This window comes from Hippocampus bargibanti, linkage group LG02 (genome assembly GCF_051943395.1).
Source record: "Hippocampus bargibanti isolate YZ-2025 linkage group LG02, ASM5194339v1, whole genome shotgun sequence".
Lineage (NCBI taxonomy): Eukaryota > Metazoa > Chordata > Actinopteri > Syngnathiformes > Syngnathidae > Hippocampus > Hippocampus bargibanti.
In genome coordinates, this window is record NC_142735.1 from 16,737,007 (window position 1) to 16,757,412 (window position 20,406).

The window sequence follows — 20,406 nt, forward strand, 5'->3', positions numbered from 1 at the left end:
CATGTTATAACTGTTCTATCATGATGGTGGACATATCACAACAGTGTTCATAGTCGACACTATTAAGACTAGATGTACGCCATTCATAGAATCACGCGAATTTAGACAGACTGGAAGATTGGAGCGTTCGCCTTAAATTTTATTTACAATGCTACAGTACAGTAGTAATCTTGAAATTGCGGGACGCAAACTGCTCCAATGTCACTTTACGCACCTTTTAAAACTCGAACAAATGTGAAAATTAAAATATTGTCTATGCATTTCATAGAATTATATCCAAGCCAAGAACATTTGAGTGAGCGTTTTTGTAAACTTTACAAAGGCAATACAAGGTAAATATATTGGCCACAAAGCGGTGTGGACATGAGTTAGACATGCGCAGTGGCACTTCCTTCTTTCGCTCGTGATATGGTCACGTGACTCACTGACTGGTTTCAAGTTTTCAGAACTTTGTTTCTTGTGATAGCCTCCCTTGTAAACTTACTGCTGCCATGGCAGAATTAACTTTTGTTATCGCCATGTCCGCGATGACCTTATTTTGGGGCATCGTGGGTGGAGTGGTACCCTGGTTTATCCCCAAAGGACCGAACAGAGGGTGAGTGTGTTCGCGTCGCCACACTAGCGCTTGCTAACTTCAATTTGACTTAACGTTTAGCATTGCGTGTGTAGTATCACAATTGAAAACGTGCAGTACTTGCTCTTTTACTGTGTATGTTATGTCGTGGTGGTTAAGCGTCTACAACAGGGGTCCCCAAACTTTTTCCTGTGAGGGCCACATCACTTTTCCCTTCTCTGATGGTGGAGCCGGTGTCAGTTTGTCACAGAAAAAGTGTGACGAGATTATTATTTTTTTTGTTTTCCAGAAAGCCACACATAACCAATAACCCTTTCCAAGTTCTCTACAGAAAAAAAGTCAGTGAACAAATAATAACACTATTAATGAAATAAATAATAACTAAATAACCCTCTCTTAAGTTCTTCACAGAAAAAAACAGGAGATAAATAACACTATTTATGAAATAAATAATAACTAAATAACTCTGGGTTCTTCATAGAAAAAAAGCCATGGAATATTAACTTTCTGTTGTGCCATGCACAATCTTAACAGATAAAAAAGTTCAGCTCAGTTGTCAGGTCAGAATATCTTTGACACATATGAGCAGTTTCTTAAAGTTCTTGTAGACACCGCTGTTTGCAGCTCTCTCTCATCAACTTCCCTGTGAAAACCACAAAGGAAGCAGGTTAAGAAAGTGAACTAAGTGATACAGCACCTACACAGCACAATACATTTCACTACCAGTATGGCTGTAAAGATGGATTTTATGACAGTAGATTATATTATGATTATATTTGTTCATGCTCAGAATGACTCATTCAAGTCAGAAAAGTGAGCTTACCCATGTATGTTCATCAGTGTGAACTGTGGGCCTGCATCTGGCTGGTGAGAAGTTGAATATCAGGTTCCATTCTAATTACAGCCAGTCTCAAGCACTGATGCAAATGTTCATTTGTCAATCTTGATCTTATCGTTGATTTCAGCAGTTTCATGCGAGAAAAGGTTTTCTCGCAGATATACGTGCTGCCAAAACTGTGGACATTTTCATTGGGTGTTTTTTGATGTTTGGATATGTGTCATTTGGGAGGGCGGCATAGAAGACAATGAGACTGTTTGAATGCGTCTTTCAGAACATCACAGTTCTGTAACTCAGGTTCAACTTCTCCGTGGTTTGATACACTTGGTCAAAAATATAATCTCCCGTTGTAGTCCCTTTGAGACTTTGGAGGGCTGCCAGCTCCTCGCATATCTCAAAGTTTGCGCTAACTCCACGAATAAAAATGAGCAGTTGCGCTTTGTCTTGCACGTCCGTGCTCTCATCCAGTACTAATGAAAAAAAGTCACATTCTTTCGTCTTCTGCTGCAGCTGGGCATATACATTACTCCCGATTTCTTCACTACATGTGGTGATTGTACTCGCCGACAGACTCGCGGCATTAAATCCATCTTTCTTCTCGGGACACACCTCCTCCACAACAGCATCCATACATTTCTTAACAAACTCTCCGTCCATGAAAGGCTTACCGCTGCTTGCTATCAGTTTGGCAACCCGAAAGCTGGCCCGAACGGATGCCTTGTTCAGCTGAGCTTGGCGTACAAATGTATTCTGCTGAGATAGTAGTCCATTTTTTAGCTTTGAGAGTTTATCTGCTCGTATTTGGCCTTGCAAAATGGGTTCGGGGCCAAACTGCGCGCACCTGAATGACTCCCCTCCACTTCCTCATATGTCACTTTCTTTTGTCGTGTCGCATTGTGACTGACTCCTCTAGCGTTCTATTGTGAGCAGGCGTGTTTATATTGTTCAATCACAATTATAAATAACATACATTGATTACATTGATTAAAATAGGAACAGATAATGATCGAAAGCGAACATTTGACTTGTAAAAGGATTTTTTTTTCTGGAGGCCAAATCGGAAAAAAATCTGATAGCGTCTTTGGTATGGTTCAGGGGGCCAGGCCAAATGTGCTGATGGGGCAGATATGTCCCGTAGGCCGTAGTTTGGTGACCGCTGGTCTCCGGGTTTTAGTAAGGGTCGGTGTTGTTAGTAACTGGAGACTCGAGATTAAGTTTGTACTGTGTATAGGCCATACTAACAGTTTATTTAGGTTGTTCCCTCTTATTGGAAGAATAAAAATAACCCCTCTCTGGAAAGCCGGTGTAACTTCCCATAAGATGTCTATTATATTAATAACTTGAGCTGTGTGTTAGGTTTTCTTTACATATTTTCTTTTCCCCACAGAGTTATAATCACAATGCTGGTGTTAACATCTGTTTGCTGCTACTTGTTGTAAGTATTATTTGGCATGTTTTGTAATTTAAACACTGATAACGCAATTCGTAGTTACTAATAATGTTTTACTTTGTCGAATAATATACATTACCTTGTGTCTTTAACAATTGCACAGATATGTTTCACTACAAACCACTTACCCCAGTCTTGGAAAAAAGTGTCCATATAAGGGTAGATATCTAATGTTTGTTGTGGAATTGTATGTTACATGCACACAATGGGGTTGTAAAAAGGCAGAGCTGAATAAAATATAAAACTTACAGCTGTTTTTTTTTTTTTTTTTTTTTAATGAGAAAAATAAGACATCCATCTATTCATTTCCAATCAAAACTGACATTGGGTACTACCCGTACTGGTCACTCAAACACATGTCGATGAACAACCGCCCACGATGATGTGGACAGTTGACAGTATAGTTTACTATTCAATTGAACTTGCATGATTTTGGAGTGGGAATGGAAGCTGCAGACCAAGTAGAAAACCTCATAAATAAAGGGGAAGAATATGGAAACTGTCAGATTCAAACATGGAGACTCAGGACAATGTAAACGGTGCTGCCGTAATATAATAAAGGTTTGTGTTGCTATATTATTTACCATCAGTGTGATTCATGCTCTTGTTACATAATCACGTGGACATAGGAGAACTACACACAGGATAGGAGAGCTATACACAGGCCAGCAATTGATTTGTGAAAGTCTACAGTTGCTGAGCACTAGTCTTCATGTGTGTTCTTTTCCTCAGCTGGTTGATAGCCATTCTGGCACAGCTGAACCCACTGTTTGGGCCATCTCTGTCCACGGATGCCATCTGGTACCTAAACTACCACTGGTCTTAAATTCTCAGGTATAACACTTTTGGAATGTCATGGCCAACATATTGGGTATGTGGTCGTAGTTATATTGCTTAGTTCTTAAAATGATGTGCTTTTTTTGCTCTGGATTCTTCTCAACACAGCATTGCTGCAACGTCAGGGACCACTTTCTCATCACTTCATGCTGTCGTCCACGGTTCTGAAATGCCTTCGACTCTCATCTGTTTGATTTCAGACAGTGATGCTCAAACCTGTGCCTCGTATAGTCTCCATAGGACCTTTCTAAAAATTAATATCCATTGAGTATGCTTTAATTTAAAACTAAGCCTTAATAATGTTTGGTTTCTGTATGTTATTATCTAAAGCTGGTGATAACATGAATAAACCTGCCATGAATGTTAAGATTTGTACATCATTTTCTGTCATTTATAAATATTCCATTACCATGATTGTTTTGTCTAGATAGAGAGTGGACTGGATATTCTCTTGATGCAGAAAGTGAAGGTAACATGCAATGTAGTGATGGGAATTCCAGCTATTTTTAGAGAGACAGTTCTTTTGGCTCAGCTCACTAAAAACCTCTTTCGGCTCCCAAACGGATCCTCAGTTTATTTTGTTGCTTAAATTAATTCACCATAAAAATATTGCAAAATTATATACAAAACAAATTACTAATGTAAAAAATACACAATATACTGTATGTTCTTACATATGTATTGCTTTATTTATAGTCTTCTAAAGTCTACAAAAAAATGTATAAAAAAAGTAAAAAGTATAAAAACAAAGAGCCATCTCAAAACAAGGCCAACAAAAATTTACAACATGTGAATATGTGTGTATATTTATAGGCTTTTAAATATTTACAAAAAAAAGTATATGAATGAGAGATTGTATTAACAAAAAGGCACGTTTCATGGCCTCCTTAAAGGACAACCGACACCTCCGGACAAGTTGCGTCCATAATTTGTAAAATGACTTCGACTGAGCGCATTTTAGAAAGATTCCACCGCATATAGCTATATTTTACTTTTTAAGACTCGCTGAATATTCAGGAAGTCTTGTTTTCGAGTTCATGACGATTCCCCATGTGACGTCACGGAGGGAAGGCCCGTGACCGAGAAAGCGACACGCAATGCATTTTGGGTACTTTTTTTTCATCTGAAAACACCGTGTTGATCGTGAAATTAGAAGAAAAATTACATAACGCGATGGTGAATCGTGTGTCGCAGCCAATTACGGTAACACGCATAAAGGTGTAAGCTTACACAAATTCCCAGCGGACAAATCAGCCCATTTCCAACAGCTTGTGCGGCATCTTGTGCATTTACTGGCCGCTTCATTGGAGTCCAGACAGCTCAAATTGATACGGAAGAACTTCTTTTATTGATTGCAAACATTTATGCTTTCCTCTTCAGAACTATTTGAATCATATTCATAACTGGATGAGTAACAAGAAAGCATCTTCTCCGGATCTGAACTATCTGAATCCATTGTTTTGATTCTGCAGCAAGGCCGTGTGTGACCAATAGTGACGTCACGAACAAGGGGCGGGACTTTCTTAATCTACCCAGTTCCAAACTCATTTTGTGGCTGTTTTGGGGCACTTTAAGTCATTTTTATTGGTGTTTTGCATTTGACTAAAAATATCAGCCTGCGTGTTTTGGGTATTTTCGATGCTATAAAACGTTTTTCTGATGTCAGGAACCAAAAAAATGGTGTCGGTTGTCCTTTAATTGTATTCATAAACACAGCGAGCCCTCGAGTGTGTGAGCGCGCGTGTGCGTGTGTTCAACCCTTCCCCGCCTTTTACCAAGGATTTTGACCGTGCGGTTTCAACCCAAGGAGTGGGAGACAAAAAGCGGCTCCCTTTTGATAGCCGGCTCCTATCGTTTCCTTGGTAGAGGCGGTTATAAGAGCTGGTTCGCGAACGACAGGAGGACAACGTTTTACATTGTCCTTCTTGCTTGCCGTACTCAGTCACGTGACATATCAACATGGCATCTCTAGATGTCCACGTCCGAATATGCGAGCAAGAAATATTAAAATATGACCTGGAAGTCAAGGCTGTCATTCAGGTGCGAAATTTGAGTTGGTGTTATTAATCGTAGTCGTGTCACAATAAGATTGGTGTGAGATATTTTCATTTCAGAGTAATTGTTTTTATGAAGTAATATTTTGCGACTGTATGATGACGATGGAGTTATAACGTGGGTGGGGGTCATTGGGCATACAAATCCGGCATTTGCAACCCCCATTATAGTTTACGTCCCACACTATTACTGTCATTAAAACAATTCGGTTCTTTTTGACACGCTGTTTCGTGTTCCGAACTGCTCTAAAGTTCAATTCACACGCCATGTAAGCAGATTCAAACTCTAACATGGTGATTAGTTTGACATATTGACTAGTAAGGAAATGTGAAGTGAGTTGTTCATTCTTGTGAAAAAGCCCATCAACCGGGTTGTGACCTCGTCCGTTCTCCTACCATTTCAAACCAAAAGGTTTGCTGCTATATTGAGTTTTGCCTGATATTGCTTGAGTCTGGTCCGAAAAAGTGCCAACATCTTGATCGTCCAGCCTGCATTATAACAAGTTCATATTCTTTCATAAATGAGTAATTTTGGCTGTTGAATGAATGAGCTGACATAATATTAATTAGTGGGTTCAGTTTTGTTCAACAAATATCTGGGTCAAAAAGTGCACGCCCCTCTGCTTTGCATCAACGGTCTATGATGTGCCTTTCTTAAGATTATTCCCACCCTAAAATAAAAATAAAAATCAATCACCCTACAAAATTGTCTGTAGCGCCAACCTTTTCATCTACGTCGCCATTTCCATAAAGGTGCTCTTGCTTGTTTCCCAAACTGTTGAACAGCGACAAATTCCTACTGAATTGGCAAATTTTCAAAATTTTTGCACATATACATTTGAATTGCTTAAACAATAATAATAATAATAAATATGATAATAACAATACGAAAATATGGTCCGTTTAAGTTTTTTGCCCCTCCAAAGTTCTCCACACGGACCTGCTAGTTAACTGTGCAGGTAAGAAAATGGAACGATGGTTGTCTGGCATTGATCAATCTCTTACTGTTATTTCATTATGAATCTTTTTCTCGTGTTCTATTATAGCATGACAGTGTATTATTTTACTTCTAACAAAATGCCATTTGTCATGTTCTACCAGGATATTAACGAGTGTAGAGGTCCTCAAAGTAAGTTGACAGAACTCAACACCGACGTGAAGAAGAGTTTTCACAATCTACGCTTGCGCATCCAAGTGAGAATTTCACAAAGCACATACTGTTTCCTTGTTCCATGTCATGATGTTTCATTGTTTTGTGGCAGGATTTAGAGCAGATGGCAATGGAGCAGGACAAAGAGTCTGACAAACAGGCCTTGATCAGTCAAGTAGAAGGGCACAGGAAACAGATGCTAAGGTAACTTTTTTGTTGAAGTGAAATATCTATGCCAGTCTATTATTCGATTACTACACAATTTTGCCACATTGCAAAAACATGAACGGGAAGTTAAATGAAGCCACTAAATTATCCAAGCGTGCATGCCGGTGTTCATGTCTGTTAGTCAATGTCACGGGTGTCCAACCCTTTTGCAAAGGGGGCCAAATTTGGTGTGTTAAAAATTTAGGGGGCCTCTGCTTGTGGGATGTTCTTGACATATAACATCATTTTAAATACATTTCATAGGACATTCACAGAATTGGAAGGCTAATTCGGTCAAAAAAGTACACGCCTGGTCGCAATCAGAACAGAAAATTAAAAAAATATATTTTACGACTAACCACTAGTCCACCAGCTTGCCCCTGTTATTATTATTATTGTTATTGTTGTTGTTTTTAATTTATTTTTAGCAAAGAGTACACGCTTGGTCGCATTCACAACAGAAAATCAAACAATGGAAGTGCAAACCTGACAATGGCCATGTTCTGAAACGACTTAAAAAAATCCTTTTCTTTTGAGCAGTAATCAGACGTCCTGGAGGAAGTCCAACCTGGCCAGCAAATTGTCAATCGACAATATGGAGAAGCAGGCGCTGCTTAATGGAGCTGATAGCGGAGCAAGACAGAGGTGAGGGGCCTCTGTGTCACTTTTAGCCAATGCATCGGAGTCGGGTTTCAGCTGGAGCACGTTGAATCTCGTACAGCGGCACCACAATCCATTTGACCGTGTTAAGTTCCAGTTTGTTGCTTGACAACACCAAATTTGTGTTACAGCAATTAATGGACTTCTAATAGGTCTTTTTATACTTCGCAGGCAGTGTTTACAGTATTATTTAAACAGTCTAGTCTGTCATATTGGTGTATAAATACATTTGGCACACTATCACAAGAGAAAAGGCTTAAAGGACAACCGACGTCTCCGGACAAGTTGTGTCCATAATTTGTAAAATTGCTTCAAATGACTTCTACTGAGCGTATTTTACAAAGATTCCACCGCATATAGCTATATTTTACGTTTTAAGACTCACGCCGAATATTCAAGAAGTCTTGTTTTTGAGTTGGTGACGATTCCTGACGTCACGTCACGGAAGGAACGCCCCTGAAAGGACACACAATGCATTTTGCGGTACTTTGTTTGGTCTGAAAACTTCGTGTTGATCCGTGTTGATGGCGCGATTAGAAGGAAAACTAAATACAGTAAAGTCTCGTTATATCGATATCGGATATATCGATAGTCCCGGTTATATCGATACTATTTCTATGCACGCACGGGGAAAATTACATGCAAACAGGGTCGGATATATCGATAGTCCCGGTTATATCGATATTTTTTCGGACTCCCTTGAATATCGATATAACGAGACTTTACTGTAATGCGATGGTGAATCGTTGTGTGTTACACCAAGACAACTATTTGATATTCGCTGACAAAAAATTCCATGAGACAAATCAGCCCATTTCCACGAAGCTTTGTTGCCATCTTCTGCATTTTTTGGGTGCTACATTTCTGTCCAGATGCCTCAAAATGACACGGAATAAATTCTTTAATCGATTGCAAACATGTATGCTTTCCTCTTCAGAACTATTTGAATCATATTCATAACTGGATGAGTAACAAGAAAGCATCTTCTCCGAATCTGAAGCCATTGTTTTGATTCTCGATCTAGGCAAGACGTCTTGGCGTGACACCATGAACAAGGGGGCGGGACCTTCTGAAACTGCCCACTTCCGGGTTCAATTTGAAGTAGTTTTTAGACACTTTAAGTCATTTTATTGGTGTTTGCATTTGACTAAAAATATCCTCCTGCGTGTTTTGGGAATTTTCGATGCTCCGCTGGGAATTTGTGTAAACTTACACCTTTATGCGTGTTACCGCAATTGGCTGCCACACAACGATTCACCATCGCATTATTTATGTAGTTATCTTTCTAATTTCGCGATCACCACGGAGTCTTCAGATGAGAAAAAGTACACAAAATGCACTGTGTCCCTGTGTGTTCCTTTAGCGACGTCACTCCGGCATCGTCATCATCTCAAAAACGACTTCACAAATATTCAGCACGAGTTTTAAAACATAAAATATGCGGTGGAATCTTTGTAAAATGCGCTCAGTAGAAGTCATTTGAAGTCATTTTACAAATTATGGATGCAACTTGTCCCGAGGTATCAGTTGTCCTTTAAGGCCATGTGATCTAGGTTTCGTGTAAATTAATGTGAAGAAGGCATAACATTTTTTTTTTCACTGTTTTTTTTTGTTCACTGTCGGATAAAAAGCAAAATGTTTACAGTTGTATCATGGTTTCTTTCTGTGAGAGCGAATCTCTTTGCAATAACATGGTGCCGTCTATACTCCGTTTTTCGTTTGTTTATCCAAATACTGGAGGGCCCTGGGTTTGTAAGGGTTCTGTTTTATTTCTTTGTTTTGCACTTATTGATGCAAAGTGTTTTTCAAACAAATCCTGCATTTACGCTCATTATGATGTTTACTGCATTGGTTGGTGTAAGTTCAAATCGTACTTTCTTTTTCATGTTGTATTATTCAGAAAGACCACCAAAGAAGGTCTGGCCCATACATCCACTGACATTACAAAAAATCTGATGAGCATCAGTCGAATGATGGCCCAACAGGTTAATCAGAGCGAGGAGACGATCACGACACTAGGTTGGATTGAGTTTCTTTGTATTTTTTTCTGCTTAATGGTGTGTATTAACTCATTCACTGCCATTCACAAATTTATTTGGGAATTGAAAATATGACATAGAGTGGCATTCCCAAAAGACGATAAAGCGCTGGCTATGGCCTCTGGCAATTTCTTTCTTTTCCACATGGGGGCAGCATTTCCCCTTTTCCATATTAACGCTTTGTTCCCGTTTCAGCTGTTGTTAAAACGCTATATAAACCAATATGTATGTATTGCATTGTATTTTGGACAGACACCCTCATTTCAAGCTCATATAATTCCAGACCAATATAATTTAGGAATCAACTCTTTTTTTCCTGATGAAAGAAGAGAGTCTGAGGTCTCTAACGCTGTATTGAATGGTTATGTAGTCCTAAAACTCAATATTCTGTGAGTCCCGGAATTCGAGTGAGAATGACAAAAACCCTGGCACTGAAGTGGACACATTTTTGCACGTCTGGCAGTGAATGAGTTAAGTATTGAATTCCTGGACATTGAGCTAGGTTTATGTTGTATTCAAATATTTGGCTCTGACGTTCTCAGCAACTTCATCCAGGACTATTCAAGAGACCAACGATGAATTTAAAACCATGACTGGGACCATTCAACTGGGGAGGAAACTCATCACCAAGTACAACCGCAGGGAACTGACTGATAAACTGCTCATCTTCCTCGCACTGGCCCTCTTTCTTGCCACAGTGCTTTACATACTCAAGAAAAGACTCTTTCCTTTCTTTTGAGGTGTACACGCCATGAAGGTATTCCAGTACTGCTCCCCAAGCGAGCACAAACAATTCCCATGTAGTACAGTATGTTGAACAAAATGCTCATCAGCTCTCAAAGAAAAAGAAAAAAAGCTTTATGTGCAATCTGTTTTATCAAGTCCTGCCAACATGAACCACTGCTGGTTCAACTTTACTTGAAAGCTAACTAAAGATTCATGAAGTACTGTATGGGAAATTAAAACAAGAATCAACCCAAATGTGATTTTTTTTGGGGGGGGGGAAATGATTCATTCAAAAAGTAACTCCCATTTTGAATCATGATGTCATCATGCAACTACTAGGAAATTTCATCCGCAATCTTCCTCGCATTGCACTGCATGGCTCACATTGCACCTGTTCCTCCTGTAAGTTGAAAAAGCACACATATCTTTGTGTCTGTGAGCGTACGTGAATGGCCGAGACAGAGCAGCACACATCCCTGTCTTTCTTCAGATAAGACCCGGAAAAGCAAACTCTGTCCTGACCGTTTTTCCCCTCTCCAATGTGGCTCGAGGGTATGGTGGAAGATATTTTTGGTGTGTGGGGATTTGTTATCTGACGTTGCCTTTTCGACACCTCGTAGGAGACCGTGTCCAGAGGAGCTGCGTGACCTCGTCGCAATAGTCTCACATTGCCGTCATTTGCGATATACTCAGATTTATTTGAGGGATAGTCACTCTATATATGGATGGTCATGATGTATCATGGAATTCTTCAATGTGGGAAGACACACAAAGAGACGACTTAGTGACATTCGCTGGCGTAAAGTGGAAGCAGTGAGTTCCCTCTTGTTTTCCAACATGTTCCAATAAAAGTTCACTGTGACAGCGCATCTGATTGTCTGAACTGTTTTTCTTACAAGATAGAACTGAGAGTGAGAAAGAAACACTCAACCAATATAGAAAAGGGCAACCTATTGGCATTTCTGAAATCAGCAGGCTTTTTTTTACAATAATTACATGACTATTTTTTAATTGAGCTTTTTTTTTATTAAAAAAAGACATTTCAATGGGGTTGTAACTTTTATTCCACCACAACTCTATAATGGCGTGTTGTATAAAAGCTGTTACATTTTTATATCATGCTCATTTAAATCTTATCCCTAATATCCAAATCTTGTGCCCTTAGGTACAATGTTTAGTTATATATTTACCAGAGCAAGGGTACTCACAATATTTCAGCATTGGAGCTACTTTTGAGATGACTAAAACAAAATTATCTGCCCATTATACTTATTGAGAAATATATTGATGTATAACCATATATGTTGCACAACGCAACATAAAAATGTACTGTACATGTTTGCCATTACCTTTGTTCACTGTGATAACTGGCAGACGAGACAAATGCATCCTTTAAAAATGTTATCGTGGAAAAAAGTCATACGCCCATTCCATCTGAAAGTGAGGCGATTTTTTTCCTTCTTACTTGGTCCAGCTCCCCCACATTTTTATACCCTAAATTACTATATTAAGAGGAAAAAAACGAGCGAAAATTTAGGATGAAACTAACAACTACCGTATAGCTTGTTAACTTTGCAACGTTCAGCGGTGTTGTTTGAGCACGCACAATGTTATAATAATGAGATGTCATCTGATTGGTTGTCCGGTGTATCAATCAACTGAAGGGATAGGGAAGTAGATGGGTTGACGTCTAGTTTTTTTTATACCAAACTACTCGACTTTATTTGTATAGCGTCAGTTCATGACAAAGTCACATCACCTTGTCATGCGACAGACCAATATAAAACTGTACCTTGAAGATCGACTGGTCGATCGCGATCGACGTATTGAGCAGAGGTGCTCAATTGCCGGCTCGACTGAGTAGAGCTATCCATTTTTGTTGTTTTAGTTTTGGGAATAAGAAAGTAAAAGTCTGTTTTTTATGAAAGTACACTGCGGGGCATGTCGTGTAAAGCCATGCACTCCTGCCCCGGCTGCAGCCATTCAACACGTTGAGTGAGTGTACACGTGGCTGACAGCAGGCTGTAAAATATGTAAACTTCTAGCAACCTTTTAACCTAATTCAAGCACATTGAATGAAGCCTCATAATAGCCACTTGAACATTTTAACTCGACACAAGCCATGTGTATAAAGGCTGAGTGAGCACGGACACTTCCTTCTTAGACCTCTGGATGGATTATTTTATCTTGACATACATGTGATATTTTTAGAGGAATTTTATAATCCACTGAGCAGAAAAAAAAAAACATACAACACCTTAAATTGGATATTACGCCCATCACAGATAGCATTGGGGCAAAATTCCGACAAAAACCAACTGCAAGGCGTTTCTATAATTTTAGTTGTCCCATTTTACTTCATTAGACGAGCATATATAGCTTTTTGTTGCTCTAACTATACGCATTCAAGTGACTTCACAGCACGACTTGCTCGACTCCACGCCACGATCAAGCTCTGCGTGTCACTTGCCTGGGAGATCGGACAACAAACCTACTACTTACAAATAAAGAGAAACATCAAACTCTTTAGGTTCACTTATTTTTTCCCTTGAATATTTACACGCAGCACGATCAAAACGTGTCAAATCGACAAGTAAACTGTTTGTGTGTTTTGTATTTAATTTGATTAATTCATCATTAAGGTTTGCTCTCATGCCACAACAATCCATCACAATATCTCGTGTCAGAAACAGGTGTCGTTAAATATCCATACAAATGAAAGAAAACGTTTTGACCAACGACTAATAATAATTATCCTATACTGCATGCCTTCGGTAGGTTCAGCCAATTACCAAGTCCTAATACCGTGTAGCGAGGTTCCACTGTTGGACGTGGGGAAGGTGGGTTGCACGTTGTTGAACTCCCCGTGCACGCCGAAGTTCACGTAATTCCCGCTCGTGGACGATGCAGTTTGCATGGCGGCTGCCGGGTAACTGCACGCATAGTTTGCGCCACAGGCGCTGTTAGTATAGCCGCTAAACTGCGGATAATTGTTATAAGCGAAGTGGTTGACGTGAGCCACGCAGTAGGGCGGGTTGCACGGAGTCGTCTCGGCCCCGACGCAAGGTTTGCCGTCCCGCACCAAAACCGGAACCGACACCCTCCTGGGGGGCGGCGGGAGGGAAACCATTTCCAGACTCTGATCCTGCCTCTGCCGCTTGCACTTGTACCTTCGGTTCTGGAACCATATTTTCACCTGCGTCGGGGTGAGCTTGAGGACCCCCGCGAGGTGGTCTCTCTCCGGTGCCGACAGGTACCTCTGTTGCTTGAAACGGCGCTCCAGCTCGTACACCTGCGCCTGGGAGAAGAGGATCCGAGGCTTACGGCGTCTACGGCCCTTCTGTTTGTTCGGGTCGTCGGGTTTCGTGACTGCTGCGGCTTCGGCATGAGGACTCAACTCCTCTGATTAGAAAGGATCACACACAAAGAAGCCGTTCGTCGATAGTCATGATAATAATACGTAATAATAAAAAAATAAACGAATAAAGAGAACGATAAAGACAAAATAAGCAGTATAGAAAGGATGGGATGGTTGGATCGATTGCTCGATAAGACATAAAATGTACGAAGCGTATACATGAACTTTTGTGATATTACCACCCATTGCCTGGATAGATGAAAAAATCATCAACTAAATGGGAAAACATAGGCAAAAAAAGTACGACAAAAGTAGAAACTCGTTTTTAAATATAATTTGTCTGCGATTTTTGGCTTTTCCTAAAAATGTATGGAATGAAATGTGTTCATGTTCACTACCAAAACCCCTAAATAATAATAATAATAATAATAATAATAATAATAATAATAATAATAATAATAATAATAATAATAATAATAATAATAATTGTTACTCTTAGCATTATGATCTAGATGTGGAAAAAAAGAGACCATGCATTATAAGTTTTAACATTAGTCCAAAAGCAGAAAAATCCACAATTTAAAGCTCCTTTCTGTGCTTTTGTCATTGGCGTTTAAAAACCCCCGTCTAGTAACACTGGAGGTATTTTTATCATTTAAAATATTTGTTGCCATCAAATGCTAATTTTGGACAGATTTCCTTTTTTTATCCTCACAGAACTGCATTTTGTAGCAAATTTGCGGAACCATTTCAGTGGTTTCCGGTTATTTTAATGTCTAAGGATCCCACTAAACATATGAAGAGGATTGCCAATGTATGTATTTTACTTATTATGGCCTTATCTTGACTTTATAGTAATGAATTGGCCTTTTTGTGAAAAGTCACCCATTCTTTTGTATTATTACCTTCCTATAGTATACAATAAACTTAAAAAAGCATCATATGTTTATATTAAGATGCGCTTTGTTTTATTTGTGCACCATATCTTTTTTTCATAATCAGAAACTCACTTTTTGCTTGTTTGTCACCGAAGAGGCCTGGCGCTCCTCCCTTCACTTCGTCCATCTGCGCGAGTGGTTTTCCGTAAACGGCCGCAGTGAATTTGGGATCTTGATGGTGGATATTCTCGTCAAACAGCGGGACCCCCGTGGACATGTCCCGAAGAGGCTCGTGCTTGAGACGGCCCAACAAGCAGCATGAGGAGGTTGTGGTGGAGGTGGTGATGGGCGTGCTGTAGCAATCCATGCGGGAAGAAAGCTCCAAAGAAGACATGAGTTCATGGCTGTGCTCCAGGTTTAATATATCCTTGACAGAGAATGGAGTGGACGTGCTGGGGCTCGGAAACATCGCCAGCAGCTATTAAACTGTCATGAGCAACCAACGAGAAGACGACAAGAATCCTTAATCGTCCCGGCAATGTTTATCCGATTAAAGTATTGCTTTGGTATACCTCGCACAGGTCCTCGGTGAAACCCTCTGTCATTTTAAACGACAAAGACGGACACCTTTTTTTCTTGGTCTCTCTCTCTCGCTCGCTCGCTCGTTTTCGTGCGTAATGACGCACGAAGAGTGTGGGAGTGGGCAAGAGGGGGGCCATGGGGAACCTTTTCAGCGTGGTCCCTGTGGTGTAATTCCAACTGACACAATTGAGCTCTGACACATGTTGGGCCCTGTGTTGTCATCCACAGCAAACGAATCGAAACGCTTTACAATAAACGGCACCACTCTACAAATCATTTATGAGGTATAGGCCTACATGCACAGGTTGATGCCATTCCAAATAAGGGTTGAAATAAATAGTCTGCCTATACAAAAGAAAACAGCGATCACAACAAGGATAGTCATTCTCCGATGGGTTTATTATTGGGGTTTTTAATTCTTGATTTTATGACGCGCAAGATTGCACTTACAACACAGAAACAGTTTGTAATGTTAACATCATCCCCCCACACACACATTAAATGGGAAGACAGAAACGTAACCAAATATTAGAGATTCCGACTAGATTGATCTATTTTCAATTAAGCGTTTCCCCCTTAATCGCATGTGTTGCTTTTAGAAATCGTAGGGTGACCGATGGATACCAGGTTTCAGTGACTTTCATTCATTTAATTGTTTGTACCGGATCGTTAATTTAGCAGCGTTTCTGATGATTTGCTTACTAAGAAACTTACATTTTGCACGAAAAAAATGATTTTTTTTTTGTAGTGAACAATTAGAATCCACAAGAGCAATCGAATTCCATATTTATGGAACGCTTCGTATATTGCTGTATCGTCATTTCAGGACGTTTACGCACGAAGTCAAAATCTGCGACAATGTTGTCAGAGGCCCAAATCAGCAACAATCTGCTGTATTTTTAGTTTTTTTTTTTATTTCATTGTTTTGCGTGCATGACCGAGAAATTCAAATAGTGTGATTATGACTTCCAGGGGGAACTTGATTGACACTGTGGCGTTCCGACATCTCTACGTATGACTTAATCGAAAGATGGGGTTCCAATCTAAATGCAGAACCACATTCCAAACATACGACGCCTTACCTAAATAAAACAGATCATTGTGGAATATATGCCGGAAAATGCGAAAGAATATTTTGATCACAGTTTTATTTGTGAATATTCAGTTGTGACTCAATGGAAGTACAGTTACATATGTTTCGAATAAACAATGACGGGATTGATTGATGAAAAGTACAAATTCAATTTTGTTAGTTAGATTTTGTTTTAATCAAATTAAAAAAATATCACATAGCATTTTATTGATCAGATTAGTACAGTTCTGCACATTTCACTGTCTAATGACCTAATCTAGATTTAGCTCAACAATATAATTTAATTTGGTTTGGTTACAGAATTGTAATGATGGTTTTATCGTTATTCATTTTAGCCCACGCCTGTAAAACCGCTGTTTTACCTTTGAAGCGCTTATTTTTGCATAGGTGACCAAAAGTCTTCTTTTGCTCTAAGGATCGAAAAGGAATCAAAGTATGGCATACATTTTGTGCTTTCATACACATTATTGGTATAGAATATAATATATTTGCATCGACTGTGGCTCGCGTTAATGAGACAAATTAAGTTGAATGTGCCTGCACACTTTGGGTGTCATCTTGTCGCTCATCATGGACGAGGAAATGGGGCAGCCAAGAGGTCAAGAAATCAAGCAGACAAAAGGTTTGAACACGGAACCTGAAACCAGGAGCTACACACTTTGCTGTCTGCCTCCGAGAGATGCTGGAGCCGCTGTCGAGCTTATCTGGACGTGATAACAGACGACAACAAACCTGGAGAACCCCCCCTCCCCCCAACACACAAACACGCCCGCACACGCCCCCCCCCCCCCACACACACACACAAATCCACCTTCACCCACCCACGCTGCCGGCCCAGTTATCCCGCAAGTGTTATACATGTGACACCCACAACCTCAACCATCCAATCAGCCTTCCATTCATTTGCCTTTTGCTTGCTTTAAACTTGGGGTTGGACAAAATGGTTACGATGATCAGTGTCCTTGAAAATAGACACGGTGTAACTGGCGCCAATATTGAGTGATTGGTTGCCCTGACAACACAAATATTTTTTTGGGGGTGTTGTTGTTTTGTAAAGGTGTTTTATGTTTCTATGTGAACCTTCATGTTTGTTTGTTTTTTTCTAAAAATCCTCCCCAATATTTTATTTGGAATATTTTGTCTTTAATCACTTCCGGTTCAGTGTCACGTGTTTCGATGTGCCAGAGAAATCACCAGAGATAAAAACAGACGCAGAGATATTTCGAGAGAGACAGAACGATAAAGTCTGTTCCTCGTCATTGCAGTTTACCTACTTTCGGTTAACAAGGTGCACACGATACGTTATGAATTTGCTTATTTACTGTAAGTCTTGTCGAACAGATTGTAGTAATATCGATTGTTGTTTACAATTTCCTTTAGTTTTTACGGTGTTCCACAATAAACGGTTTGGACATCAATACTAGGCATCGTCCTTGACAGGGGTAGATACATACAGTAATTAGTTAAATATAGAGCCCTCCTCCCTACCCATCGAAAAAAAAGATTTAAAAAATGAGAAAAAGAAATAGCAATGTGAACTACCACATTAAGATACAGTGGTTATGAATTACTTTCCCCTCTGGTTATTATTAAAATATTAATCTTTTATTTCGTATTACCACAGTAACGTGGTTTGATTAAAAGGTAAAGGCGCCCAGTCACCATTTTGTTAACTTCGCGGTGGAAAAAAACGATTCGATTCAAATATTTAATTTAAAATGGTTTACCCCCACTTTTTTGTATAACAAAGGTAATGCAATTACTCTGTAATGAGTTTGTTCGTAAATTCACCAAATACATTCAACAAAAAGTCCAACAAAAAGATGTGTAAATCGTACGTGTAGTTGTTCCTCTGTATGCGTGTGTGGGTGCTTGTGTGTACGAATCTGGCTGCTTAATGCGAGGGGAGACTGTGCCAGGAGACAGACAGCATTATCGTTTGTTTTATCTGCGGCGTTTAGCGCAGCCACGGGCTAAATGGGTCCCCCTGGCTCCGACTTGGACTGTGTTTATAGTTTTAAAGACTATTTGTGCGCCTCTACGGCTGATGAATGGACGTGGAATCCTTCCGAGGCGCACTGAGAGTCAACACTGTCCTAATAATTGGCCCAATAACGTAAACCCGAGACATGGTCCACATTTTCGCTCGTCAAAAGTGCCAAACTCGCTGCAAGCATCCCTTCGAGACTTGCACAAAATGAAATATTTAGTTTTGAGCTGCCTTGTAAACTGTTGGAGCGACTGTAAATTGAACGTCTGGCTTGTGTTTGGTTTCCCCAATGTTTCGTCCCCTTTGACCTGTCTTTCTGCAGCACATCCCCGGCCCTGATAAAGATGCAGATAAGCTTGCTTAAAAACTTCCGCTGCTCCAATGCGTGGGTATTTTAAAACGGGCGTGTGTCGGTGTGACGTGTGTGTGTGTGTGTGTGTGTGTGTGTGTGTGTGTGTGTGTGTGTGTGTGTGTGTGTGTGTGTGTGTGTGTGTGTGTGTGTGTGTGTGTGTGTGTGTGTGTGTGTGCAAGTGTCCGTGTGTGCGTGTGTATACACGTGTGTCATTTACTCGTAAACATACATATTACATATTATTTCTGCTGGTAAATAATAGTAATGCGAGTGTATTGTCTTTGCAGGGAATTTGTAAAAAAAGAACTATGTTACCCAAAAATGTTAGTTTCACTTACCTTACTAGCCTGTATGTATCAACAGTATATGTCACGGTTTGCAAGGTGGTGATGGCAGTTGTGGATCCCAAAAAGCAGGCGGGAGGGAGCAGCAGGTTGTATTTGAGAAGTTGTATTAAAATAAAGTCAACAGGAACAAAATCTAAAACGTTAAAATCATTTGAACAGAACAATACAAAGTATCAAAAGAAAAACCAAGAGTAAAAGTCTGCCAATATGAAACAAACATGCACAGCATACAATGCATTAACAGTGCATACAATTGAATACAAAGCATACAGAGACATTATCAACATACATCATGCATATAACAATGACCCGACAGCGAATGGTCGTGTCGGGAGTCCTTTTGAGTGTCACTGATTGTAACGACCAGCTCCTGCGAGGCAGCAGGCAGGGCTGACAGCGTTATCCGGTTATAGCCAATCCGAACGTGGCAGTCTTTGGTCGCCAACCAGATCATGACAGTATACATACTTGCAAAACTGGCCCCCGAGTCAATCCATGATAGTGTACAAGAAAACTGTTTTACCTGAGGTGGAAAGAAGATCAATTGGTTGGGCAGAGGTCCTAATCCAACCACAGAATCAGAATCAGAATCAGAAAACCATTCATCGTCCCACAATGGGGAAATTTGCAGTCCACAGCAGCCATTTGTAAGGGGTTGTGGTAGGGGGGGCAGTGGTAGGAGGCGGGGTCGGTGGGGTTGAAGGACTAAAAAAAACAAGATATTCTAAGCATAGTAAAAATGTCAGCAGACTGAGATGTATACTGTACATGTGCAAAAATGTTGAATAAAAACTGTACATAGTGCAAGTATCAAGAGTCCAGTTTTTTTGCACAGGAATGCAAATGCATACATGCGCATGCACACATTTAAAATTCAGGCTTAAAGGACAACCGACGTCTCCGCACAAGTTGTGTCCATAATTTATAAAATGGCTTCAAATGACTTCTACTGAGCGTATTTTACAAAAATTCCACCGCATATAGCTATATTTTACATTTTAAGATTCATGCTGAATATTCCTGTCACATCCACTCGAGGCGTGGTGACAGGACTCAAGGGACAACGGAACGAGGTAAGGGTAGGATCCGAAATACACAGCGAGACAGATTTCCAACAAAAGTGTCTTTACTGAGACACGCACAAAAATAACAGACAGGTGGAATGACATAGAATAGCGATAACTGGAAAGACCTGGTGGCGAGGTAGTAGCGGGGAACTCCCTAGAATACTCCGACAGGGACAGTAAGGTAGGAGTGGCTTTTATAGCCCG

The 20,406-nt window shown here is 40.1% G+C and overlaps 3 protein-coding genes across 3 annotated transcripts; 2 read left to right on the forward strand and 1 right to left on the reverse strand.

The window, feature by feature from the left end:
* The first annotated feature begins 405 nt into the window (after positions 1 to 405).
* On the forward strand, positions 406 to 4,066 carry atp6v0e1 (ATPase H+ transporting V0 subunit e1). The gene is made up of 4 exons (XM_088989675.1): positions 406 to 595; positions 2,800 to 2,847; positions 3,595 to 3,696; positions 3,808 to 4,066. Exons 1-3 carry the CDS (start codon positions 492 to 494, stop codon positions 3,686 to 3,688), a joined length of 246 nt encoding a protein of 81 aa, XP_088845801.1. The 5' UTR covers positions 406 to 491; the 3' UTR covers positions 3,689 to 3,696; positions 3,808 to 4,066.
* A 450-nt stretch (positions 4,067 to 4,516) lies between these two features.
* LOC148901722 (vesicle transport protein SEC20-like) lies at positions 4,517 to 11,398 on the forward strand. The gene is made up of 6 exons (XM_088989674.1): positions 4,517 to 5,739; positions 6,855 to 6,947; positions 7,016 to 7,107; positions 7,651 to 7,755; positions 9,671 to 9,789; positions 10,352 to 11,398. Exons 1-6 carry the CDS (start codon positions 5,659 to 5,661, stop codon positions 10,546 to 10,548), a joined length of 687 nt encoding a protein of 228 aa, XP_088845800.1. The 5' UTR covers positions 4,517 to 5,658; the 3' UTR covers positions 10,549 to 11,398.
* A 209-nt stretch (positions 11,399 to 11,607) lies between these two features.
* nkx2-5 (NK2 homeobox 5) lies at positions 11,608 to 15,354 on the reverse strand. Its single transcript, XM_089017501.1, has 2 exons — positions 14,904 to 15,354; positions 11,608 to 13,937 (listed from the first exon to the last, which is right to left on the reverse strand). Exons 1-2 carry the CDS (start codon positions 15,238 to 15,240, stop codon positions 13,324 to 13,326), a joined length of 951 nt encoding a protein of 316 aa, XP_088873627.1. The 5' UTR covers positions 15,241 to 15,354; the 3' UTR covers positions 11,608 to 13,323.
* Positions 15,355 to 20,406: the final 5,052 nt, after the last annotated feature.

What these genes read in the sequence shown, in the direction of transcription:
- atp6v0e1 (XM_088989675.1), top strand. Translation starts at nt 492, where the DNA reads ATGGCAGAATTAACTTTTGTTATCGCCATGTCCGCGATGACCTTATTT. An exon ending in CCCAAAGGACCGAACAGAGG is followed by an intron (nt 596 to 2,799) that starts GTGAGTGTGTTC and finishes TTTTCCCCACAG; the next exon opens with AGTTATAATCACAATGCTGG. An exon ending in TCTGTTTGCTGCTACTTGTT is followed by an intron (nt 2,848 to 3,594) that starts GTAAGTATTATT and finishes TCTTTTCCTCAG; the next exon opens with CTGGTTGATAGCCATTCTGG.
- LOC148901722 (XM_088989674.1), top strand. Translation starts at nt 5,659, where the DNA reads ATGGCATCTCTAGATGTCCACGTCCGAATATGCGAGCAAGAAATATTA. An exon ending in GATAGCGGAGCAAGACAGAG is followed by an intron (nt 7,756 to 9,670) that starts GTGAGGGGCCTC and finishes TGTATTATTCAG; the next exon opens with AAAGACCACCAAAGAAGGTC. An exon ending in GGAGACGATCACGACACTAG is followed by an intron (nt 9,790 to 10,351) that starts GTTGGATTGAGT and finishes TGACGTTCTCAG; the next exon opens with CAACTTCATCCAGGACTATT.
- nkx2-5 (XM_089017501.1), bottom strand. Translation starts at nt 15,240, where the DNA reads ATGTTTCCGAGCCCCAGCACGTCCACTCCATTCTCTGTCAAGGATATA. An exon ending in CGGTGACAAACAAGCAAAAA is followed by an intron (nt 13,938 to 14,903) that starts GTGAGTTTCTGA and finishes CTTTCTAATCAG; the next exon opens with AGGAGTTGAGTCCTCATGCC.